Source organism: Lutra lutra, chromosome 15 (genome assembly GCF_902655055.1).
Source record: "Lutra lutra chromosome 15, mLutLut1.2, whole genome shotgun sequence".
In the NCBI taxonomy this organism is placed as follows: domain Eukaryota; kingdom Metazoa; phylum Chordata; class Mammalia; order Carnivora; family Mustelidae; genus Lutra; species Lutra lutra.
Genome location: NC_062292.1, coordinates 5,545,922 through 5,572,164, shown reverse-complemented (window position 1 = coordinate 5,572,164; position 26,243 = coordinate 5,545,922). Strand labels below are relative to the sequence as shown.

The window sequence follows — 26,243 nt, the reverse complement described above, 5'->3', positions numbered from 1 at the left end:
TTTCAGCATTCCTCTGCATATCAGCAATCTTTTCTGGTTCCGTATAAATTTTAGGATTATCTGTTCCATTTATTTGCAAAAAAATGATGGTATTTTGATAGGGATTGCATTAAGTGTGTAGATTGCTCTAGGTAGTGTAGACATTTTCACAATATTTGTTCTTCCAATCCATGAGCATGGAATGTTTTCTCCATTTCTTTGTGTCTTCCTTAATTTCTTTCATGAGTACTTTATAGTTTTCTGAGTATAGATTCTTTACCTCTTTGGCTAGGTTTATTCCTAGGTATCTTGTGCTTTTGGATTCAGTTGTGAATGGGGTTGACTCCTTAATTTCTTTTCTGTCTTTTTCTTAGTGTATAGAAATGCAACTAATTTCTGTGTATTGATTTTATATGCTGACACTTTTCTGAATTCCTGTATGAGTTATAGCAGTTTTGGAGTGGAGTCTTTTGGGTTTTCCACATAAAGTATCATATCATCTGCAGAGTGAGAGTTTGACTTCTTTGTTGATTTGGATGCCTTTTATTTTTTTCATTGTCTGATTGCTGAGGCTAGGACTTCTTGTACTACGTTCAATAGCAGTGGTGATAGTGGACAGCCCTGCCATTGTTTCTGACCTTAGGGGAAAAGCTCTCAGTTTTTCCTCATTGAGAATGATATTTGCTGTGGGTTATTCATAGATGGCTTTTATGATATTGTGGTATGTACTCTCCATCCCTACACTTTGAAGAGTTTTGATCAAGAAAAGATGCTGTACTTTGTCAAATGCTCTTTCAGCATCTACTGAAGGTTGAAGGCATCACATTGATTTACGGATGTTGTACCAAACTTGCAGCCCAGGAATACATCCCACTTGGTCGTGGTGAATCATCATTTTAATGGACTGTGGGATCCTATTGGCTAGTATTTTGGTGAGAAGTTTTACATCTGTGTTCATCAAGGATATTGGTCTGTAATTCTCCTTTTTGATGGGTCTTTGTCTGGTTTTGGGATCAAGGTAATGCTGGCCTCATAAAATGAGTTTGGAAGTTTTCCTTCTATTTCTATTTTTTGGAACAGTTTCAGGAGACTAGGTATTAATTCTTCTTTAAATGTTTGGTAGAATTCCCCTGGAAGCCATCTGGACCTGAGCTCTTGTTTGGGAGATTTTTAATGACTGCTTCAATCTCCTTACTGGTTATGGGTCTGTTCAGGTTTTCTATTTCTTCCTGGTTCAGTTTTGGTAGTTTATATGTTTCCAGGAATGCATCCATTTCTTCCAGATTGTCAAATTTGCTGGTGTATAGTTGTTCATAATATGTTCTTATAATTGCATTTCTTTGGTGTCGGTTGTGATCTCGCCTCTTTCATTCATGATTTTATTAATTTGAGTCCCCCCCCCCCTTTTTTTTATTAGTCTGGCCAGGAGTTGATCAATCTTATTAATTCTTTCAAAGAACCAGCTCCTGATTTTGTTGATTTGTTCTGCTGTTCTTTTGGTTTCTATTTCACTGATTTCTGCTTTCATCTTTATGATTTCTCTTCTCCTGCTGGGTTTAGGCTTTCTTTGCTGTTCTCTCTCCAGCTCTTTTAGGTGTAGGGTTAGGTTGTGTACTTGAGACCTTTCTTATTTCTTGTATTGCTATTTACTTTCCTCTCAGGACCACCTTTGCTGTGTCCCAAAGATTTTGAACAGTTGTGTTTTCATTTTCATTTGTTTCCATGAATTTTTGTAATTCTTCTTTAATTTCCTGGTTGACCCATTCCTTAGTAGGATGCTCTTCAGCCTCCATATATTTGAGTTCTTTCCAACTTTCTTCTTGTGGTTGGGTTCTAGTTTCAAAGCATTGTGGTCTGAAAATATGCAAGGAATGATCCCAGTCTTTAGGTACCAGTTGAGACCTGATTTGTGACCCAGGATGTGATCTATTCTGGACAATGTTCATGTACACTAGAAAAGAATGTGTATTCTGTTGCTTTGGGATGGAATGTTCTGAATATATCCCTGACATCCATCTGGTCCAGTGTGTCTTTTAAAGCCTTTATTTCCTTATTGATATTTTGCTGAGATGATCTGTCCATTTCAATGAGGGGGATGTTAAAGTCCCCTACTATTACTGTATTATTTGTCGATGTGTTTCTTGGATTTTGTTATTAATTGGTTTATATAATTGGCTGCTCCCATGTTAGGGGCATAGATATTTTAAATTGTTAGATCTTCTTGTTGGACAGACCCTTTAAGTATGGAATAGTGTCCTTTCTCATCTCTTATTATAGTCTTTGGCTTAAAATCTAATTGATCTGATGTAAGGATTGCCACCCCAGCTTTCTTTTGATGTCCATTAGCATGGTAAATGGTTTTCCACCCCTTCACTTTCAATCTGGAGGTGTCTTAGGTTCTATAATGAGCTTCTTACAGACAGCATATTGATGAGTCATGTTTTTTTAATCCATTCTGATACCCTGTGTCTTTTGAATAGGGCATTTAGTCCATTTACATTCAGGGTAACTATTGAAAGATACAGATTTAGTGCCATTGTATTGCCTGTAAGGTGACTGTTACTGTATATTGTCTCTCTTCCATTCTGGTCTGTTGCTTTTGGGCTCTCTCTTTGCTCAGAGGATCCCTTCCGATATTTCCTGTGGGGCTGGTTTTGTGTTTACAAATTCTTTTAGCTTTTGCTTGTCTTGGAAGCTTTTTATCTCTCTTTCTATTTTCAGTGACAGCCTAGCTGGATATAGTATTGTTGGCTGCATATTTTTCTTGTTTAGTGCTCTGAATATATCATGCCAGTCCTTTCTGGTCTGCCAGGTCTCTGTGGATAGGTCTGCTGCCAGTCTAATATTTCTACCTTTGTATGTTACGGACCTCTTGTCCCGAGCTGCTTTTAGGGTTTTCTCTTTGTCACTGAGACTTGTAAGTTTTACTATTAGATGACTGGGTGTGGACCTATTTTTATTGATTTTGAGGGGGGTTCTCTGTGTCTCCTGGATTTTGATGCTGTTCCCTTTGCCAAACTAGGGAAATTCTCTGCTATAACTTGCTCCAATATACCTTCTGCCACCCAGTCTTTCTTCTTCTGGGAGCCCAATTATTTTAATACCGTTTCATCTTACAGTATCACTTATCTCTTGAATTCTCTTCTCGTGGTCCAGTAGTTGTTTGTCTCTCTTTTTCTCAGCTTCTTTATTCTTCATCATTTGGTCTTCTATAGCACTCATTCTCTCTTCTGCCTCATTTATCGCAGCAGTAAGAGCCTCCATTTTTAATTGTACCTCATTGATAACTTTATTTCAACTTGTTTAGATTTTAGTTCTTTTATTTCTCCAGAAAGGGTTTCTCTAGTATCTTCCAGGCCTTTTTTGAGTCCAGCTAGTACCTTGGTAATCGTCATTCTGAACTCTGTTTCTAACATCTTACTAATGTCCGTATTGATTAGGTCCCTGGCCATCAGTACTGCCTCTTGTTCTTTTTCTTGAAGTGAGTTTTTCCACCTTGTCATTTTATCCAGATTGACTAGATGAATGAGAGAACAAAATACTAAAAGGGTAGCAATGACCCCAGAAAAATATACACTAACCAAATCAGAAGAGACACAAAACCTGGGGGAGAAGAAAGGAGGGGAAAAAAAATAATTAGACTGGTGAATAGAACATAGCCACAGACTTAATTTTGGGTGTATATTGGTCTGTTAGAAGAGACTGCCTCCCAAAATTTTAAAAAAGAAAAACTTACATATATACAAAAATAAGGTAAACACGAAGGGATGGAATGTGACTGTAAAGTTGAAAATTTAAAAAGATTCTAAGAAAGGAATTGATATGATAAGAAGTTGGTTGAAAAAAGAAAAAAAAACACAGAAAGAATGTGATCAGGATGGAGCCTAGAACAAAGCCATGGTCCAGATTTAGGGTATATTTGATCTATTAGAAGAAACTGTAGCCCAAAATTTTAAAGAAAGAAAAACCTGTATGTATACAAAAAATAAGCTTAAATACAATGAAGGGATGATATATGACTAAAACAATGAAAATTTTAAAATATTTTTTAAAAGGTGTTCATAAGGTAAAGTAGTTAAAAATGTTAAAATAGTAAAGAGGAAAGGTTTTTAAAAAATAGAATAAGAAAAAAATAAAATTTTAAAATATTTAACTTTGAGTGACTAAAGAATCTTGGGAAAAAAGCCATAAATTCTATGTGCTGTATTCCCCTAGCTCTGAATTGGTTGGTGAACTTGGTCTTGGTTGGATGTTCTTCCTGATCTTCTGGGGTGGAGGGGGCCTGTTGCTATGATTCTCAAATGTCTTTGCCCCAGGTGGAATTCCACCACCCTCGCCAGGGGCCGAGCTAAGCAATCTGCTCCAGTTCACACTCAGAGCTTTTGTTCCCTGAGCGCTTTCCGCACCGCCTTGGAGGATGGGAATGAAGATGGCGGCCACAACTTGTGGGGTCCCTGCTTGAGGAGCAGTGGCCCGACTGTGCCTCAGATGACAATTTAAGGTAACCCCGAGCTGAGAGCCTACTCTCCCCGCTCCAATACCTGGGCGCTCTGCCATACTCAGGCACCCCCGGTCTTTTTGTGACCTCAAGGTCCTAAGACCACACTGTCCCTATGAGGGCTCCACCCCTGCTTAACCTCTGGAGTGACGTCCTTCAGTGGAGCAGACTTCTAAAAGTTCTGATTTTATGCTCTGCTGCTCTCTCACTGCCGGGAGCCAGCCCTCCCCCCACAGTCTATCTTCCCTATATTGCCTCGGATTCACTTCTCTGTGCGTCCGACCTTCCAGAAAGTGGTCGTTTTCTCTTCATAGAATTGTTGCTGTTCTTCTCTTCAATCTCTTGTTGAGTTTGTAGGTGCTCAGAATGGTTTGATAACTACCTAGCCGAACTCCTGGGACCCCACGATATTGAGGTCTCCTCAATATCTTGCTCCTCCACCCTGTCTTCCTTTATTTCTTTCCAAGTTAAAAGGCATTTCTTGCTTTGGCTTTTTGGATCTGAAATTGTTAAGCCTTTACAGTTTCTAGAACTCGATTATGTGCTCAGGCCATCTCTTGTGACAGAATTTTCCCAGCCACCTTTGGTGAAGTTCCTTAACTATGTTGTGCTTTCCTACAGGGAGGTCTCCATGGCTGGTAACAGCAGGTGGGACTGAAATGGGGGCATGAAGTGTCAGGTCTGTGTGTCCTTGGGAAGCGGCTACTCCTAGCTACACTTTCTCTTTTCTATTTCTTTTTCCGTGAAGATTTTCACAGCTTTCACATAGCCTGACAGAAGCAGCTTACTATAAATCATTTTGCTTTCATTTGCTGACTTCCTCTCCTTCTTTGGAACCTGAACTTTGCCTATGCAGTCACTTTCTCTGGAGTGAATGTACACTTAGAAGAAACTCAGAAATCTGTTCCTTTTTTGCAAAAGCCAAATCAAGATAGACACCCCATCCTGGGCCGCTGCGTCCATTGCATTTCCAAGGGACTCCTTGAAATGAACTGATCAGCCGGCAGGGGTCTGGGTTGAAGGACCTGTTCTGTGCCTTGACAGCCTGACAATTGTTTTAAAGCAGTGGATTTCAAACTTTGGTGACTGTTATCCAGGGTAAGGCATGCCATTTACAGCTCAACTCAGAGCATACATTCGGGTCGGTATTAATAAAAAAATAGGTTTCACAAAATTATATTTATCTTAAAATGGATAGTACTAGTCTACTCTCTTTTTCTCTTTCTCTTTCTCCTTCCCTCCCCTCCCCTCCCCTCTCTTCTCTTCCCTCCCACCCACCCATCCACCCACCCTTCCTTCCTTCCTTCCTTTTCCAGATGCCAGGCAGGACCCATTGAATTGATTTTATGATACACTAATGGGTCACAGTCTGCAATTTTGAAAAACACAGGTTTAGAGAAAATGGCACCAGTCTCCTGCTCTTAGTTAGGAAGTCCATCAAACTCTGCTTTATTGTTTCTCTTTCAAATCACCCTCAAGGCTTTTTAGCTGCTGCTTTGTGAACCTGTGATGAGGGGTATATCGATCCTAGATTCTCTCCTACCCTGCCCATCTTTTTGAGCAGCCAGCCCTCGCTGCTTTCCAATCAGGGTGTGAGTGTCATTTCACTCTGTCTCAGGTCTGCGGTAGAGGCACAGATGTGGTCATAAATCAAAACCTCTAGAGCCACTGTCTCACTGACCTTGCAAATATAAACAAGGCCAGTGGTTCAGGGTCTCACTTTCCTTCCTCTTTTCTACAGGCCTGCTTCTTCATGGAAAACAAAGGAGCTGCTTCTCTATGCCTAAACTTTGTTCTCCACTGGGTCCTTTTGGGGTTCCACCCCCACCCTTGACTTAGTAAACTGTATCCGTGGCAAAACAATTTAGGACTATTAGGTTTGCATATCCTTTTCCCTTAGCAGGTGACTCATAATTTACATCCTAGACTCAACAGGATGTAATGCTGAGCTCAGTTTACTGTTGTTCACATGTTTGCCTGAGCAGCCAAGAAGAGACATGTCATGGGGCTGGAGAGAAGCTGTTCTTCACACCCTCTCTTCTCAATCATAAAACCGCCAGCTTCTGGAAAGTGTACTGGACAGAGTCTTCCAGAGTCTCCTCCTGACGGACTCCTTAGCTGAAGTTCCATCTTGACTCCCCACAAGAAGGAAGGATGTTTCTCTGTCATTTCTATTTTCAGGTTTTAATTTCAAATCCTCCCCTATCAAACTCACAGCCTCAAAGTTTAGGTACTTTAAGACAGATTCTCAGTTCCCTGTGTTTGTCATGTGAAACCAAATCCATACAATCTAAAGTCAGTGCTGTTGAGGAAAATTGGCCTGATCACGGGTTTGCCGATCCTTCCAGGCGGGAATCTAGGTGAGACAGCCGGGTGGGTTCCTTCCGAGGCTTTCTGCACGCCTGACCAGTGAGGGCTCCTCCTCTGTCCCTCTTTAGGTCATGCCCATTGTTTGGAATACTGATTACAGATGTGAGAAAGCCTCAGAGCCGTGGAGGCCTGCAGAGAAACAGAAAACTGTCCTGTAGGAGAGATGAGGGCATGTGCCAGGAGCAAGCCCCTCTCAGCCCCACATACTGCAGGGGTTTCTGCCAATTCCCTGGTCAGGGTTTTGCTTTGATTCCACCCCCCCACAATTCATTTTACATAATACCGACCCTTAATAAACAAAATGGTTATTTATACTAATAATAGTATAAATTTAAAAATAATAGTATAAATAATATTGTTTATAAATAAAAGAGTAAAACTTCCTTAACAAATTTGTTTACTTACAAGGATATCACTCACATTTCTGTAACAGTTGAGGTTCCAGCTCTCGTTCTGTGAGACATTGCTGGTTTCACATAGACTGCCCTGAAAGCTGGGCCCCGCTGCCCACAGGGTGACTGGGTATGCTCTCCTTCCAGTGTTACTTTGTTGTTATTCCCCAACTGCCACACATCTGGCTCGCTCGCTGCTATTGATTAGGCTCTGTGTCACTATTAGGGAGAAGGGCGCCTTGGCATGTGCTCAAGTCTCACTTCCGAGCCCTCGGAATAGCACCGTGCCTGTTAAACTGTTGCTACTTAACAAATTTACCCCCAAACCTAATGAATTAAGTCAGTGATTTTATTTCGCTCCCCTTGTTGTGGATTAGGAATCTGGACAGGAGTCCACTGGGCAGCTTGTATGTGTGGTGTCAGCTGGGGTGGTTTGACAGTGGGAGGAGCCACGTTGAGGAGACACATCCACGTGGCCATCCATTGGCCGGGAGCTCGGCAGGAGCGGTTGACGTGGCTTTGTCAGCTCGGTGGTCCTGAGGTTGTAGGACTTCTTAGAGGAAGCTCAGGGCTTCCGATGAGAGAGGCACGAGAGCCAGACTGAGGCTCAGACTGCCACAGTGTCACTTTTACTGTATTCTATTGGTGAAAACAGTCACAGATCAGCCAGATTCAAGGCAAGTGTGAGGAGTGTCCCAGATCCGGGGCCACCTTTAATCTACCCTAAGAAAAAATTACTAACAGTCAACATGGGCCTCCAAGATTCTGTCCAACTTGGTCTCACAAGGGCAGAGAGTGAGCATGAACAGTTAAGAGCATGGTTTCGCTTCTGGGCTTGCTCTGGTATCCAGTGAAATAATGAGCAAGTATCTGCTACTTGCTCAATACTTGTTGCTAATTGGTGAAGCTGCTATATCAGCTATGAGGCAGACCCATACTGGGGACCGGTTCAGTCCATCAGTGAATCAGAAAATCCCTATTAAGCATTTACTGTGTGCCAGACATTGTACCCGGTGCTGGGAACATAGCAGTCTTCAAAGTACCAGGCATGGTCCCTGCCTCAGAGGGTATGGTTAAGTAGAGGAGATGGGTATTTATCAAATGATTTCATAAATAAAAGTAAAATTGCATCTGCTAGAAGCACCATAAAGGAAAGGCATATGGTGCAATGAGAGGCAGAGATCAGGGAGAAGAGAAGACTGAACTGAGATCTCAAAGATAGGCACAGTGGGAGTGAGGGAGCATCTAGGCAGTGGAAGTAGGCTTCTGCAAAGCCCCAGGGCAGAAGGAAGCTTGGTGAGGATGGGAAGCCTTTCTAGCTTCCTAGAAAGGAGTGAACCAGAGGGAAGCTAGTATAAGCTGAGGCTGGAAAGGAGAAGGAGGACAGAGACAGCAGGGCCCTGGAGACCATTGGGTTTGCTCCCCAAGGTGATATTAGACATTTTGCCCAGTACCTGGCATATTCCAATCATTTACCCATCCATCTGTCTGTTCATCCATCTACCTGTCTGTCCACCCACCATCCATTCAGTCTGATCTCCATCTGCCTGATCAGCTTCCATGGGCTGGCGATACGGGGGTAAATAAATTGACCTAATGTGTGCCTCTGCAGAGCCCATGCCCACCCCTGGTGTTCCACTCTTTACTACCTTTGCCAAATAATGAGACCTCTGCAGTTCTAACATGCAAGGATAATATCCCACTGACTTCGCCCTTAATTCACCCCCGCCCCCACCATCATACTTACTTAAGAATGCATCTTCTTGAGTACTTGGAGTACTAGAGGAGTACTCTACGCTTGAATGGGAATCCAACACAACTGCTCTTGGAAATCCCTCAGGAATACCAACAATAATTCTACACAGTGCTGTCCCTTATGCTGCACTGGCAAGTCTGGCGACATTCTGGGTAGAGTCATAGGCTACTCCTTTCTTTTGGCAAAGGTATTTCTTTCTCCATAGCCTTATTAGCCCTAAGCATGCCTGTCTGCCAAGGGAGACTCTCATGTAGATTTCTACCATGAGAAAATTGTTCTGCTAATCAATTCAGCTAAACTTATTTTTGCTCAAGTTAGCTCCATTCCGTTCAGCTGGACCCAGCACAACTCAATCCCATCCATCCATGCATCTTTGTATCCAACTGTGCTTTCAACAAGTATTTTAGAAGTACTTTCCTGTGTCAAAGTCTATGTTGGGCTTGGGGATCCACCAATCGACTCCACCTCCCCTGTCTAATCTAAATGGTATCTTGTAGTGGAGAGAAGATTGGACTTTGAGCAGGGTTGTCCTGGATTTGCCTCCTAGCTTCGCCTTGTTTACTGCCTTGGGGAATTTTATTAGCTTGTCTGGGCCACAGTTTCCTCATTTTAAAGCGGGAATAATAATACCTACAGAGTGGGAATTTTGTTAGGATTAAGTTCATAGAAGGCACTCAAGAATGGTGTCCATTCCCAACACAATGGAAGAAAATAAGCCAACAAACATCATTGGGAAGTTAGACACCACAAACCAAAAGATCCCGTGGCTTTCATAAAGATAAAATAAGTTAGTTATAAGGATCATGAAATACATGGCCTTCAGACATTTAATAGCAAAAAGACAGTAGAACAGAGGTTCCAGTCCTGGGTAAGATGGCAAACACCCATCACTTTCTCATGGATTGCCTTTGTAAAACCTGAACAGAAGGATACAGCAACTGTTTGAAGACTCTGTAAAGTAAATAGTAGCAGGCCGATTGAGAAAGACAGAATTCAAAGTTCAACCAAACCAGCAATGGGAATATCATTTTTTTCCCCTCTAGAATACCCAGTTGTGACTCAAGACAGTGTGACAGCAATGACAGCAACAGCCTGAGGTGCCTAAAAAATGGAATATTATTCAGTAACAAATTATTGATTAATGCAATACAACAGATGACTTACAGATTCATTTTGCTAACTGGAATAAGCCAGAACCAAAAGACGGTGGTATGATTTAATTTATATAACATTCTGGAAAAAGCCACACTGTAGGGACAGAAAACAGGTGAGGTTTAGGGAGGGGTTGACTATAAAGGGGTAACATAGGGAGTTTGTGTGATGGGGAAAATTTTTCTTTAAGCTCTTTGGACCTAAAGGAAAGACTAAGCAAAAAAGGAAAAAATAGACCCAAAGTTCACCCCAATGCCTGGAAAAAAGATGAACCCACAAAGGGGGGGGGGCACCCACCTTGATAGTATGGTCGTATCCCTTGTTTCTGCCCCGATTCACTATGTTCCTCATATCCCTTTGGACATGTCTGTTGAATTATTTCTGGAAAATTGCTTGACATTTACCTAAGTTACTTGATTGCATCCCTGGGCTCAGGCTGAACCTTGATTTCTTGTGTTCAGAATCAGGACTATGCATCTGAGCATAGCTTCCCGTTTCCCTGTGGCAGCCATCATTCTTAGCTCATTCTCTCTCAAACGGGGCAAGGATACGGGGCATGGAGGGAATGGTGGCAGCCCACCAGCCCACCAATCCAGCAGAACCTTAGTAACAGCATAGTTAGGGACATCCTAGAGTACTGATGACAGAGAAAGAGGGGCAAGAGGGAAAAAATTATCAACAGCACATCCAAGGGTGGGAACCCAGTAGAGGAAGGAAAATCACATCGGGGTAAGTTCTTCCCAACCACAGTTGTATGCCTTTCCCTCCACAGCCTAGACTACCATGTCCTTAAACATCAACTCACATTAATGCTAACTCTGGTTTGAAATCGGGTGGCAACTGACCCGCAGTGTTCAGCATTCTCCGGGTTCTTAAACTTAGGAAGGCTTTCCCTTTATCTCTCATTGTTGTCCACTGTGCCTTAATCCAGGTCTGAGTTTCTTGTCTAAAAAGAATGCCTCCCATTCAGATGCTACCCAGAGTCATCTCACACAGATATCCTCTTCTCTTAGGTACTCTATGGTCTCAGATGCAGAAACAGAAAGCATTTTCATGGAGCCCATTCACCTCTCCTCAGCTGTTGCGGCTAAGCAGATAATCAATGAAGGTAAAGCCATCAGAAGGTGGGTGGGAGCAGGGAGAGTCCACAGCGCATCTGGGAACCCTTGGAAAGGGCCCTTTGGAAGAGGTCAAGGTGCTTCCCAGGTGCTACCCATCCCATTAAGAGGAGCAGATCCAAAGAAGGCAATTCTGCCGACACAACTCATCATCAACCTTCATGAACCCGAGGTGGAAATTATTAGGTACGAGTGTGAATGATTCTCTTGAGTTAAAAGCCAGGAAGGCAGTTCCAATCTGCTCCTGTGGCCTCCCATTCCATTTTTCAGTTCATCTCAGGGATCCTGGGGTGGCTTATTCTGGACACACAGACCTGAAAGCCCAAGAAATGACCAGAAGCACCCAGAGAGTTCTGCTCAAAGGGATATCTAGATTTAGATCTGCATGTCCACTAGTGTTTGAAGGTGGTTTTCAATCTGAATTATGGTAGGGAAAGGTAGAGTGGGGAGAAAGGTTAATATGCACATGGTAAATTTTGGAGCAGAAAGCATGCTATGTATTTCATTCAAGGACAGTTATCTTGATTGGATGGATTTTTCTTAAATCAATTTTGGAACAAATTTCTTTTCTCCTCCCTTTGCCCTGGGAGTCTCTGCCTCTACTGTGGGCTGGGGTTGGATATAGCAGCGTTGGTAATGACACGGGCCCTGCTGGGCTTTGGGCATCACCACTGCTGGTGGCCATGATCCTTTCCCTGGCTTTTAGTGGTGAGAGCCACACATGCTGCCCCTTCTCCATGTATCCCAGCACCCCTTCTCAGTCCCCAGGCCCTTTGGGTTCCCGCAGGGTCCCTGAGGATACCTAGATCTCCTGTCCACCTGTTGAGGACAGAAATTCCATTTGCTGCTGCTTGTGGTAGGAGCAGGTGGTAGGAGGCCCCATCTTCTTGAGGAACTCTCACGTTCTTTTCTATTTTCTTTTACTACGCTGCCCGGGGTCTCTCTTCCCTTGCTCCAAGCCAGGCTCGAGTGGCTTCACCCAGTAGATCTCTCTGAATCGATCCCAGCAGCTAACTCTGGAAGTTCTTTTTTCCTCCTGTGTGTTTGGGAACTTCCCTCACCTGCCAGCCTGCAACATCTCTGCTCTGTGCTTTACTCTCTGGACCCCTCTCCATGCTTGGGTTCCTGATAAGTAAACATCTAGGAGTTGTGAGAAAATCATCTTCTTTCTTTGAAACTTCGCTCTCAAGCCTAGAGAATGATATACATATGTCTACGGGACATTGCACACGTAGATTGAAATCTGAAACAAAGCAATGGCTTTTTTTTTTTTTTTTTAATTCTAGGTTTTATCTACTCTCCCCTTGTCTGGGGCATTAAGCCTAAGTTTCCTTTTTCTTAGTGGCTGATTGGTGGTGGGGGAAGAAAAAAATATATGCCAGAGAAAGCAAAATGGATCAAGTGATATTTCAAAACATTGCCCTCCTCACCAGTGATCAGAGGGATAAAAACGTGTTTTGAAGAACCCTTCATTTTCATGGACATCTTCATATGCCATGCCTCTGGAAGAGCTCAGAGGGGAGATGTACAGGCTTTGTTTTCTTCTGAAGAAGCCTTAGGTAGTAGAAATAAATGGGAGGAATTGAGGCAGGGAGGGAGGTGGAGTTGGAACAGGCCAAGGGTGGGCCAGAGACCTTGGGAAAGCAGGAATGCCAGTAGGAATGAAGGGCTGGGACATTTGTTTTTAAACTGGAAAGGGAAAAAAATCAAGATAAAGGGAAAAAAAATCAAGAAAGGGAAAAAAATCAAGCTAGCAATATAAATAGCTGAGGAAGACGGTGCTGTATATTTTAATGAGACATCAGGGAGTTTTGCCTTTTACATGTAGTAAAGGAGAGATGTCTCAGTTAGGGGAGGGAGGGAGGGGGGCTTTCACGTTTGCTAGGTAAGATCCCAGGAGAGCCCCGGGAGAAGACCCAGTGGTAGAGAGAATAGGATCGCTTCATCTATTTTTAAACAAAATAGAGCTCTGGGATCGGAGGGCTTTTTTCTTCTTTCTGCTTTTGAACCCGAGATCAGAGAACATTTAGAGCTGAGATCTGATGCAGGGATATGGGGGCCTGTCAAGTGGTTCAGAAAAAGGAAAAAAGAGAGAAGAGCTGTAGGGAAACGGAGTGCTCAGTCCTGGGTAGAACCCAGAACTCCCAGGACCCACAGACCTCGAGCAGCCAGCCTGGCTCACAGACACCTGTTCGTCCCGAAGGGCTGGGCCGAGTCTATTTGCCAAACGTGGCTCTGCTCTCCACCCATCAGGGAGAGAAACAGTGCCCACAAGAGGTTATGGCCAATGCAGGCGACACTCCTTTCTTACTTTTTCCCTTCTCTCTAGTCAATATTTTTGGCTATTAAGTGGCCCAAAGGTTTTGCCCTCCACTATTCTTATATACCTTCCCAGAGAAAGAAATATCTCACTTCCCCCCAAATTTGATCATTGGGAACAAACGTATTAGGAGAAGGAGTTAAAGGTTTACTGGAGATATGGGTGAATAGATTTTGAATTCATTTGGTTTGGTTTGTTTTTTTAAGATTTTATTTATTTATTTGTCAGAGAGCACAAGCAGGGGGAGCAGCAGGCAGAGGGAGAAGCAGGCTCCCCGCTGAGCAAGGAGCCTGATGCGGGACTTGATCTCAGGACCCTGGGATCATGACCAGAGCTGAAATCAGACCCTTAACTGACTGAGCCACCCAGGCGTCCCTTGAATTCACTTGGAATCTGATCTTTTCCCAACTGTTGGCAGAAAGGCCAGGAATGCTGTTTGGGGACTATCAGGGGAGTTCAAACCTTTACCCCCTGCCAGAAAGTGGGGTGGGGCTGAGACTCACAGGTGCTTACTCCAGTGGGGAGAAGCAGACAATAAATGAAATGAACAAGTAAATTAAATGTGTATGAGAAAGTGACCTGACATAAATGCTGAAAGTTTTTACTTTTCCCAAGTTATCTGCATTCCGAATGTAAAGGAGTCAAACTAATAAAGTGAATTCTGTTGTGAAAGAATGCCATTGATTCATTTGGTAAGTGCTTCTAGTTTATATGGAGCACTGTGGGAGCTATAGGTGTGAATCAGACCTACGACAGGTACTTAAGGACCTTGCTCTAAGAAGTTATAAGCCGGCTTTGGAAAAATGCAAGAGGGAGTAAGGGAAACCAGTGTCCCTTCACCTCCACCTCTCTACCTACACGGCTGCTGGTCCTGACCATAAGTGTCCAGAGTGAGGCAGTGCCCCCCTCAGCCATCCCCCCCATCCCCCGGACTTTCATTAAGTCCTTCCTGGTATTTCACCCCATGCCCGGAGTCCTAGCAGCAGATTGGCCAAGACCAGATTCTCCTGAGGAACAGGGAGGGCCACGATATTCTTAACTCTAATGAGAGTGCTGCCTGTCCTTCTCTAGAATTCAAGCCACGGGGGAGCAGAGCTGAGGCCGAGTGTCCAGGCATGCTGGAGTCGGCCGAGCAGCTGCTGGTGGAGGACCTGTACAACCGTGTCAGGGAGAAGATGGATGACACCAGCCTGTACAACACCCCCTGTGTCCTGGATTTACAGCGGGCCTTGGTCCAAGACCGCCAGGAGGCACCCTGGAATGAGGTGGATGAAGTCTGGCCCAATGTCTTCATAGCGGAGAAGTGAGTCTGACCGTGGTGGGCCACGCCCCTCTGTCCTACCCTCTTGATGCCTGAGAGAGGTGAAACTCCCTCCTCTTTAGGCAAAGTCCCAAGAGCTCTATCCAGCAAAGTGATGCTGTCTGATGGGACATTTGGAGCCAGGGATGACACTGGATTTTATATGTTATTACCAACCAATGAAAACTTTCACAATATAGTAAGAAATAGGTAACAAATTATGTATATATATATATATATATATATATATGTATCTATATACATATATATGTATACACACATATATAATAGCTAGTTGAGCAATATATAGATGTGTGTATGCAGTTTTGCACAGACAACAATCAGACACGAATATGATAAAACAGTGACAATATTCTCTAGTAGACGGTTCTACAAGTGATTTTTATTTTCTTCTTTAGGTTTCTTTAGAATTGTACAGATTTCCTAGAGTAAACATTTGTTATTTGCATAACCAGAAAAAAATGTTATTTTTAAAAAGTTTGTGAGTGGTTTTCAAAATAAAACATGAAACAATTCACTCATGTCCTATTCCTGGAGGATCTTGCCCGCGTATAATTGGTACCACAAGGCTAGTTTGTGAGACTGATTTTTGCTGATCCATTGGCTACTTAATGAGATATTCTCTCTGCGTAGTTACTCATACATGCAGAAGCAAAGGAGGAAATTTGGGGCCCCCATGGTGGCAGGCAGTCGGGAAGATCACTTTGGATGGTGGGGCTCATACCCCCCTGGGAGTAATGAGTTGCCCAGACCTGATTCCTGGAGCTGGGCACCAAGTCCTAAGTGATCTCCAGCTCTCTCTGTAGACCCAGAAACATTCCCATTGCACTCACCAGGGACCCCAGACACCTCCAGCTGCTTCAAAAGAAGCTCAACTTACTTTGCTGCAACAAACAGAGCTCTCAACTAGAAACCAGAAACACCTGTCCTGGTTCAGTCTTTTTTTTTTTTTTTTTCTTTCAGTCTTGGGATGTCATAAAAGCTCTCAGGTTCATTTTTATAATCTTTGAATGGGAATGAAAAGTTACCCTGCCTACCTCTTGAGTTTATTATTAGGGATAAAGTCAAAGAATGCATGTAAAAGGACTTTGGAAAGTATGGCAGACCGTATCAATGTGAAGCATGTCCACTTTGATTATTACTCTTGTCTGCTACTTTGTGTCTTAATGAATGTCCATTTCCAAGGCAAAGAATTTTATTTTATTTTTTTTTAAGATTTTATTTATTTATTTGAGAGAGAGACAGTGAGAGAGAGCATGAGTGAGAAGGTCAGAGGGAGAAGCAGACTCCCCATGGAGCTGGGAGCCCGATGCAGGACTCGATCCCGGAACTCCGGGATCATGACCTGAGCCGAAGGCAGTCGTCCAACCAACTGAGCCACCCAGGCGTCCCTATTTTATTTTTTTAATATTGTGTTTATTTATTTCACACAGAGAGATCACAAGTAGGGAGAGAGGCAGGCAGAGAGAGAGAGAAGGAGGAGGAAGTAGGCTCCCTGCAGAGCAGAGAGTCCAATGTGGGATGGATCCCAGGACCCTGAGATCATGACCTGAGCTGAAGGCAGAGGCTTAACCCACTGAGCCACCCAGGCACCCCAAGGCAAAGAATTTTAAACCAGAGATCTCTAGACCAAAGATTTCCTGGCATATCAGTCTTGTTCTCCTCTTCATTCTACCCTCTCCTCCCAGCTCCCTGTCCCAGCCCTCCCTGGCCCCTTTTTAGAACCACATTTGCAGTGAGCTCCAGACCCCGGACAGCAGAGAAGAAGGTACTCAACGAGCTCTGGCCTCCCTGACCCAGCCAAAGCAGGCTCCCAGTGTCAGGGGTAATGGGCCTTTCTAGCTCGGACTCTGGCTGAAATTATCTCTGCCTTTCTCTCCCCAGGAGTGTAGCTGTGAACAAGGGAAGGCTGAAAAGGCTGGGAATTACTCACATTCTGAATGCTGCTCATGGCACTGGCGTCTACACTGGGCCCGAATTCTACACTGGCCTGGAGATTCAGTACTTGGGTGTGGAGGTGGATGACTTCCCCGAGGTGGACATCTCCCAGCATTTCCGGAAGGCTGCTGAGTTCCTTGATGAAGCCTTGTTGACCTATAGAGGTGAGGTGGGGGTGGGGTGGGGGTGGGGTCCTGCCTGCCCCAGGCTGCTAGAATTCCACAGGGGGAGAAGGGATTTTCTGTCTTAAGAAGGCTGTGGTCTCGTTCTAAGAAGAGGGGAAAGGAAAGGACGATCATTCATGTTTTCAGTGATTACCGAGGGCTGAACACATGCCAGGCGCTCTGCTCGGTGCTGCGGTGAGAGGTTCAGAAAAAGCTCCTGAACTTCGAATCTCACACTACAGTGAGGGCAGAGAAAATCGCAAAGAAAACTGTCAGAGAGTGACAAGAGTGATGCAGAGACCGACTAGGATGATATGTTGGAGTGACCAGCTAGCCCAGTTGAGAGGTCCTCTCCAAAAGAGGACATTTAAGCGAGTGACAAGGAGGAACTCGCCATAGAAAAATTGGAGAAAGGGCGTCCCTGGCAAGGAGACATGCCGGCTGGCGCAGAGCTCCTACCGTAGAATAAGCTCCGTGTGTGCGGGATCACAGGCTCGTGCGGGTCAGCATGGTGGCTGAGGGTTAGAGAGGCAGGGGCCCCGTCGTGCAGAAAGTGGAAGGGCAAAGTGAGGTAGCTGAGCAGAGCCTTGGTCTGATCTACAGTTTAGAAAACTCTCTCTGGTCTTGGGAGACCGCAGCAGTAGGAGGGTAGGAGTGGGAGCAAGGAGAGTGGTGCTAAGGCTGTGGCTGTCATCCAGGCTGGCCCAAGATGACCCAAGACTCAGCCCTAGAGTTGACAGGACACCTCAGTGGAGTCAGGCTGCAGCCCATGCTCTGGGGGGGGGGGTGGGCGGGAGTTCAGGATCCACAGTCAGAAACCCCAGGCTTGAGTCCAGGCTTTGCTACATGATCTCCATTCCATGGAACCCCAGGCTGTTTCTCTCTCCAGGAGAACCCCAGTTTCCTTGTATATACAACAAAGATAAAAGATATAATTTTTCTAACATCACTGTGAGGACTGACATTTTATTTTTTTTATTAAGATTTTGACAGAGAGAGGGAACGCAAGTAGGCAGAGAGGCAGGCAGAGAGGGAGGGGTATGTAGGCTCCCAGCTGAGCAGAGAGACCGATGTGGGGCTCGATCCCGGGACCCCGAGATCACAACCCCAGCCAGCCGAAGGCAGAGGCTTAACCCACTTAGCCACCCAGGTGCCCCAAGGACTAACTTTTTTTTTTTAAGATTTTATTTATTTATTTGACAGAGATCACAGTAGGCAGAGAGGCAGGCAGAGAGAGAGGAGGAAGCAGGCTCCCCCCTGAGCAGAGAGCTGGATGTGGGGCTCCATCCCAGGACCTGATCAGGCTCAGATCATGACTTGAGCCAAAGGCAGGGGCTTAACCCACTGAGCCACCCAGGTGCCAAGGACTAACATTTTAAAAGGCACCTAAAAGCTTACTTAGCACAGCCGCTGGGACATCTATACATGTATGCATATGTGTATATTTATAAATATATGTATGTATATCTATACATAGACTATTTTTATAGAAATATTTTTATTAAAATGAGATTTATAAACTTAGTATGTATGTTACATATGTATGTATATATATGAAATAGTTTTCTTCTCTTTCAATGCCTAAAAAAAGCAACCGCCCTCAGTAAGAACCCTAAGACGTTCATAACATTGGATGGGGGGCAGTTCTGCTAGTGACTCACCCTAAAGACATGAGAAATACATGCAATGATGTGCTTACAAGGGTGTCACTGTGTGATTATTATACTGTGAATGATCAGAAACACAAATGTGGATCGGTTAAGTCCATTTTGATATGGGCATAGATTAGAAAACTCGGCTGTCATTAAAAATGAAAATGGGCCTTATATTTGCTACCATGAGAGGATGTTCATAATGGATTAAGTGAACAAAACTGAATGTAAAACAACATATAACGTTTGACACATTTTTATAGGGGGGAACCCTACTTTAAAAAATATATTCCTTCTGACCAACGTGACTTGAGAGTCTGCAAATGCCAGCGGGGAGGCGCGGAGGAGCCCGGGCAGACACGGCCCTGGCGGGCAGGCCCGGCGCAGCCCCGAGTATGGTGACTATCCCCAGAAGTGCGGACAGTGAGGGCCACGCAGTGGGAGAAGCTGCTGGGAGCGTGGAGGGAGGCAGCAGCAACAGGCTGGGCGAACCCGAGCTCTGCCCCTCGGGGCAGGGAAGGGTCTCGTCGGGGCTCCGAGGAGGGCAGCCGCACTCCAGTGAGGCCCGGGTGGGTGGCCCCGTGGCGGGAAGCGGTGCGCAGGGCGTCCTGGCGCCAGTGGTGGAGGGACGCGGGAGCCCGCCCCGCACCCCTGCTGGCGGTTGCGTTCAGCCTTCTTTCCCTCCCTGCTCCCTGCACCCCTGCCGCACAGGCAAAGGACTTTCTCTTTACTGGGGTTGCCTCCCGGGTATTTCCTACTCCTGGTCTGATGGTTATCACCATCCCCAGAAATGACCCAGCCCCCCGCCCCACCCCGGCTTAGTTTCTGTCATTTCCTCTCCTCTAGGATGCTTTGGAGTCAGTTCTTACGGAGGAGAAAGGTAACAGTAACACCTGGGCTGGCGGTCTGTGTAGTAAAACAACAAAGCACAGTGGAGGAGGTTACTTACATGTTACAAATGGGGAAACTGAGACCCATGGAAGGTTTCCTGACTTTGCTACTGTGTAGTAATCAAGGGTCTCTGGGTTGCTAATAAGTAGAAACTGTCTCAAGCATTAATTATAACACTACAAGAAAATATTCAAGGATGGGAATGTGGTTCCAGGATCGTCTGAACGAGGACAGGACAATTTCTGGACCCTTGGTTTCCATCTTCTCTTTTTCTTTCCACCTTAGACCGTGTGCCCGCCACAGGCCTGCACATAGACTGGCTAGCTCCCTGCCTCTGTCCCATTTCCAAATCTCCTAGAGAGAAAATCTGCTTGGCAAAGACTCTGGTCCTTTGTCTACCCTGAATTCTATGCATAGTGGCAAGGTGGGGAAGGTAGGTTCTAGGCAAGTACTTCTTGTTTTTCTCACAAACGGAAAGAGGGAACACTCTGGGGAAGACGAGAATTGTGAATTGGGAGAATACAACCCAAAAGCCAACCGTGTAGAGGCATACTGAGCTTGGAAAGAGACCTTTCTTACTCAAGCCCAGCGCTCTCTCCACTAGCCATACCCTTCAAACTTAGAACAGAGGGACCACCTCTAGAGGGAACTTCCCTCCCGCATTGAGCCCTGCTGCTAATCAAAATGGTGACTGCGAATCAGGATAAGACCACCTTCCTCAAGCCATTTGACTGCTGGAAATTTTTTATCATAACCAAACAATTGTACAGATCTCCTCTGACTTGGATGTGCAAGGCGCCCCCCAGAGTTGTGCAGAGCACTATCTGTACAGTGTCCGTGTGGCCTTGTGCCTCACAGAGGACAGACAGTTCTGTCACCTGGGGTCTGATCCCCCCTTCCCCCTTGTCCTCAGGCCACCCCTGAGGCCCCACAGAGGAATCACAGTGTGCAGAGAACACAGCATGGAAAAGCACGGCACCACCAACAGCGTCTCTGCCAGACTGAGTCCAAGGAGCCTTTGCTGCCATGTCCTTGAGGCAGCTTGGCTGGTTGTGCCTGGAGTGTCCTGTTGTGAGGTAGCCCAGTAACTCCACCTCCAAAGGAAGGAAGGCAGACTTTGGCACTGACAATACTAATCGGTAGCCTGGTCAGCCAGTTAAAGGGGGATCCTTGGTGAGGGACAGCTGAGCCCGGGGCTGGAGGTGGCAGGAGAGAGACAGTGGGTCTGTAGGTGAACCTGCAGCAGCTTTATTCTGCCACTAACCTCCCTCTGCGGCCTGCTGGCCTTTGGTGGCAGTGCCATCCGGCACCACTGGGCCTCAGGTCCCTCCTAGTCTTGCCTTGGTCTCCGACCTTCTGGGGGACAGACAAGGTCTTCAGTGATACAAGAGATACTAATAAAAGATACCCCCTGCTCATCCTGTATTGTTAGTTAGGACCCTCCAAAGATTTAACAAACATCCCCAAAGGTGTTTGGGGCAAATAGATTGATGGCAGCCTGGAAGAGTCTCTGTGGTTCCAAGCTGCATTGTAAACAGCCATTAGAATGAAGGTAGAGAAAGCATGTTTGTCAAGTTTATGAAGGATTCGAAGCATAAGTGAGGCTAGGGGATAACCGATTGATTGAATGCTACAGTCAAGACTTGGTAAAGTTTCTACTAGGCTCTAAGAATAGGTTATATTTACCAAAAACGTTAATAGGAATTTGTAAAGTTATCCTTATGTTTTAAAAATGCTACCAAAAAAAAGTGACACATGACAGAATATCAGTTTTTTGAAAAACCTTTACAGGTTTCAGTTGATATAAAAGATAATCTGAGACCATTTTAGGATACACCCATCCACAGTGAAAGCTTAAATGGCATCAGTGAAGGCTCTGTGCCTAGAATGAGAGTGGTGAGAGGCCTCCCCGGCCCTGTGTGGGTCAGTCCAAACCTGAAGTATATTTGCTCCGTCCTGATATAGACTCCTAAGGGGGGAAAAAAAACTAATGAAAGTTTGACTTGCAAGTTTGGCCAGTATAGTAATGAGAAACGAAAAGATGTCTGAAGGATCATTGAAAGACCCAGAGTAGCCAGGAAAAGGGGAAAAAAAATTAATAAAGAATACGCTAGGGGCGCCTAGGTGGCTCAGTGGGTTAAAGCCTCTGCCTTCAGCTCAGGTCATGATCTCAGGGTCCTGGGATCGAGCCCCACATCGGGCTCTCTGCTCAGCGGGGAGCCTGCTTCCTCCTCTCTCTCTGCTTGCCTCTCTGCCTACTTGGGATCTCTGTCTGTCAAATAAATAAATAAAATCTTTTAAAAAAAGAATATGTTAGTGATCCTCTAACATATTTATGTATAAAAGGTTCGTACAGGTGTTTGTTATTGACCCCAGAATGTCCGAATGTCAGAAGAGGAGCATGGGTTGCTCATTACAGAAAGTTATACTTCACCCTAACATGTAAAATAAATTTCAAAAGAGTAGATTGATCTAAATAGGGAGTGAAAGGTATGTGCGTGCATGCGTGTGTGTGATACTGAGCTCCCCATCTCAGAAAGCATTCAGGCTCTGCTGGATGGTGGATGGTCTACATCTAGGATGTTGTAAAGGGGATTTTCAAGTTTCCACTATGTCTGTGTGCTTTCCCCGATGGACAGTCCTGTGACTCATTCATCTTGGCCTCCTTTCTTTTCCTCTCTCTCTCACCTTCTCCCCAATTCTTTCATTTCTCCTCCCACCGGTGCTCACGTTGATGAGAAGAAAGTAGAAATGCACTCCAGTGTTTCAAAAGTGGGGACAGTTTTGGTTCCCTTTCCCTGCCCCTCCTCCCTGCTTACGTTCAGGCAATGCGGGGGGATGCTTGCACAAGGGCAGGCGCCTGTCCACCCTTGCTGACACCTGCGATGGGGGCCAGTGACGCTTGTCCCTCAGGGCGCTGGAGCTCAGATGAATGCCAGAGGCAAGGAGCCATATTGGGCCCAGCACAGCTGAACAGTACTTCGTAACAGTATTTTAAAACCGCTAAGGAAGCCATGGTACTTACCTTGTTGTCTCTTGTGCCTTCTTTCAGGGAAGGTCCTGGTCAGCAGCGAGATGGGCATCAGCCGGTCCGCCGTGCTGGTGGTGGCCTACCTGATGATCTTCCATAACATGGCCGTCCTGGAGGCCCTCATGACCGTGCGCCGGAAACGCGCCATCTACCCCAACGACGGCTTCCTGAAGCAGCTCCGGGAGCTCAACGAGAAGCTGATGGAGGAGAGGGAGGAAGACTACAGCCAGGGAGGGGGCACAGAGGAGGCCAAGGAAGGTGAGGATGCAGAGAGCATTGTCGGGGCCAGAGTGCGCGCCCTCAGCGTGCAGGAGGAGGACGACACCACCAGCCACCTCAGCGGCTCCTCCTGGGGGAAGGCCAGCCAGGCGTCCAAGCCCCTCACCCTCATTGACGAAGATGAGGAGGAGAAGCTGTACGAGGAGTGGAAGAAGGGGCAAGGCCTCCCCACAGGCAGGGTCCCCCCAGGGGGAGATGATAGGCGGTCGGCCTCCGGCCAGGGTGGGGAGGAGCCCGAAGACGAGGATGTGGACCGGATGATCCAGGAGTGGCACAGCCGGAATGAGAGGTACCAGGCAGAAGGGCTTCGGAGGTGGGGGAGGGAGGAGGAGGAGGAGGAGGCAGGCGATGGCGGCTCATTCATGAGGAGAAGACGGAGGCACACCCTGAGTGAGAGCAGCACTTCAGAGAGTGTCAGCAGCCACGACATCCGGGTCCTGAAGCAGCAGCTGGAGACCAGCCGCCAGAGCCGAGGTGGGAGAGGGCCGCTCTGACTCGGTGTCCACTGAGAGCACCTGGGACGTGTGGAACCAGAGGCTGCTGGAGATTGAGAAGGAAGCCTCCCATCGCTATCACTCCAGGAGCAAGAGGGAGGAGGTGGACGCCGGCTCAGAGGTGGGGAGCAGGGCGTGGGAGGACGACGAGGAGAGCGTGTCTTCGGAGACCAGCTCCTTCTACAACTTCTGTAGCCGGAACAAGGACAAGCTCACGGCCCTAGAAAGGTGGAAGATCAAGAGAATCCAGTTTGGATTTCACAAGAAAGAACTGGGGGCAGAAGACAGCAGCAGCGAGCAAGGTGCCGAGGAGGCAGAGAGGGAGGGGAGGAGCTCGGATGTCAACCTGACGGCCTACCAGGCCTGGAAACTGAAGCACCAGAAGAAGGTGGGCAGTGAGAACAAGGAGGAGGTCGTGGAGCTCAGCAAGGGCGAGGACTCTGCCTCAGCCAAGAAGAGGCAGCGGCGGCTGGAGCTGCTGGAGAGGAGCAGGCGGACGTTGGAGGAGAGCCAGTCCATGGGAGGCTGGGAGGCAGACTCGTCGGCCGCCGGCAGGAGCATCCCCCTGTCTGCCTTCTGGTCGGCAGCTCCGTCCGTCGGAGCTGATGACACAGCCTCCGTTCTCAGCACCCAGAGCCACAGCTCCCGCCCCTCTCAGGCTGGGAGCCATGTAGGGAGCTGCTCGGCCTCTCTCCCTACCGCAGCGCTGCCTAACCTGCCTGTGGGGCCTGGAGACACCATCTCCATCGCCAGCATTCAGAACTGGATTGCCAATGTGGTCACCGAGACTCTGGCCCAGAAGCAGAACGAGATGCTGCTGTTGTCCCGCTCCCCATCGGTGGCTAGCGTGAGGCCGGCAGCCGGTGGCCCAGGGGATGACCAGGTCTCCCTGCTCAGTGGCCACAGTGGCTCCTCCCTGGGCAGTGGCCTGCTGCCTCAGAGCCAGCCGGGACCCAGCTCCGACACGCCGGCCCTGCTGTCCTCCCACACGGCGCTGGGCTCAAGGGCCGAAGGTCTCGGGAGCCGAGTCAGGGGGACCAGCAAGCCTGTCTATAGCCTCTTTGCCGACAACGTTGACCTAAAGGAGCTTGGCCGGAAGGAGAAGGAGATGCAGATGGAACTGAGGGAGAAGATGTCCGAGTACAAGATGGAGAAGCTGGCCTCGGACAACAAGCGGAGCTCCCTTTTCAAGAAGAAGAGGGTCAAGGATGATGAGGATGATGGCGTGGGTGACAGGGAGGAGGACACGGACAGTGCCATAGGGAGCTTTCGGTATTCCTCCCGCAGTAATTCACAGAAGCCTGAAACGGACACCTCTTCGTCTCTGGCTGTGTCGGATCGCGGTGGCAGTGCAAGCCGGGCTGGCAGAGAGACGGAAGGCAGCGTCTCTCAGTGGCTCAGCGGCCTCAGGACAGAGGACAAATCTCCTCCCCAGAGTGATTGGTCTGGAAGCTCCAGGGGGAGGTACACCAGGTCTTCGCTGCTCCGGGAGACGGAGTCCAAGTCCTCTAGCTACAAGTTCTCCAAATCGCAGTCGGAGGAACAGGACACATCCTCCTTCCGTGAGGCCAACGGCAACTCTGTAAGGAGCACTTCGCGGATGTCTTCCTCCTCTACCAGGGAGGGCAGAGAGATGTACAAGTTCTCCAGGTCCATGTTCAGTGAGACCTCAAGCTCCCGAGAGGAGAGCCCAGAGCCCTACTTCTTCCGCCGGACCCCCGAGCCCTCCGAAGGGGAAGAGTCCCCGGAAGCACAGCGTCCAAACTGGGCCAGGCCCAGGGACTGGGAAGATGTGGAAGAGTCGTCCAACTCAGACTTTTCTGAATTCGGAGCCAAGAGGAAATTCACCCAGAGCTTCATGAGGTCTGAGGAGGAGGGAGAAAGAGAGAGGATGGAAAACAGAGAAGAAGGGAGGTTTGCTGCAGGGCGGTGGTCCCAGTATCGGAGAAGCACTGACAGGGAGGAGGAGGAAGAAATGGACGACGAAGCCATCATTGCTGCCTGGAGACGCCGGCAGGAAGAGACCAGGACGAAGCTGCAGAGAAGGAGGGAGGAGTAACCTGCGCAAGGTGGGCCTGGGAGAGACCGAGAACGTGGGAAGAAGCCGCACAGCTTAGCATAGGGCTCAGGGCACACCTGGCCTCCGCCCATTAAGGGACAGGGATGTGGAGAGGTTCATACAGAGGGGCAGAGCCTAAATGAGAGGTACAAGGCAGCTCCAGAGGTGGAGAGGAGGAGAGCCATCATGTGAGGTCTGAATGATGGGCCAACTGACACCACATTCTGTTGCCCGATGTCCTCTTAAGGTTTGACCTTTCGCTTGTGTGTCCCATACTGTTCAGCGCTGACTGGAGAGGTGAGCTCCCCAATGACACCATAGCTCGTCAGAGATTCCGGCTTACATCCAGGAAGACTGAATGCAGGACATGGTTCTGTTGGTGGAGGTTTTGTGAGACCCAGGAAATTTACTCTGTGGCAAGTCTCACCTCTCCTGGAAAAGCTGAGTTCTGATGGTTTCTTTTAAATGTTGGGGATCTCCATTAAAATGGTATGTTGTCTGACATTTCTCCTTCATTCTGGTCGCTTTTAGCTCTTTGAACCCACCTTAAAAGACACAGATGGGTGATCATGAGTGCCTTGTTCCGTAAATGCTGTGCCTTCAGACAAAACTACTATCATCACATTAAAACAGTGATCAAGTATTTCGTCTGTGACCCAGTGTAGTGGGAAGACACGAGGAAGACCTGAGAGAGTAACAGGGAATTAGAGGGAGATCAGGTTGTATTGTGGTGAGAGTGGTGAGACATAGGCAGAGACAGGGTCCCTCTGGAACAGCAGAGAAAAAAAAGCAAACTGTGGGGGCAGGGGTGGGGGGAGAAGAAACGAAG

General features: G+C 47.0%; 1 protein-coding gene across 1 annotated transcript in view; it reads left to right on the top strand.

Annotated features, from left to right (window-relative positions):
• The window catches only part of STYXL2 (serine/threonine/tyrosine interacting like 2), a 37,293-nt gene extending 11,375 nt beyond the window's left edge, over positions 1 to 25,918 (top strand). Inside the window, 5 exon segments of the mRNA XM_047704963.1 lie at positions 11,161 to 11,255; positions 14,657 to 14,888; positions 16,791 to 17,008; positions 22,604 to 23,343; positions 23,345 to 25,918. Coding sequence (XP_047560919.1) covers positions 11,161 to 11,255; positions 14,657 to 14,888; positions 16,791 to 17,008; positions 22,604 to 23,343; positions 23,345 to 25,414 — 3,355 coding nt within the window. The 3' untranslated portion in view covers positions 25,415 to 25,918.
• The last annotated feature ends 325 nt before the right edge of the window (positions 25,919 to 26,243 follow it).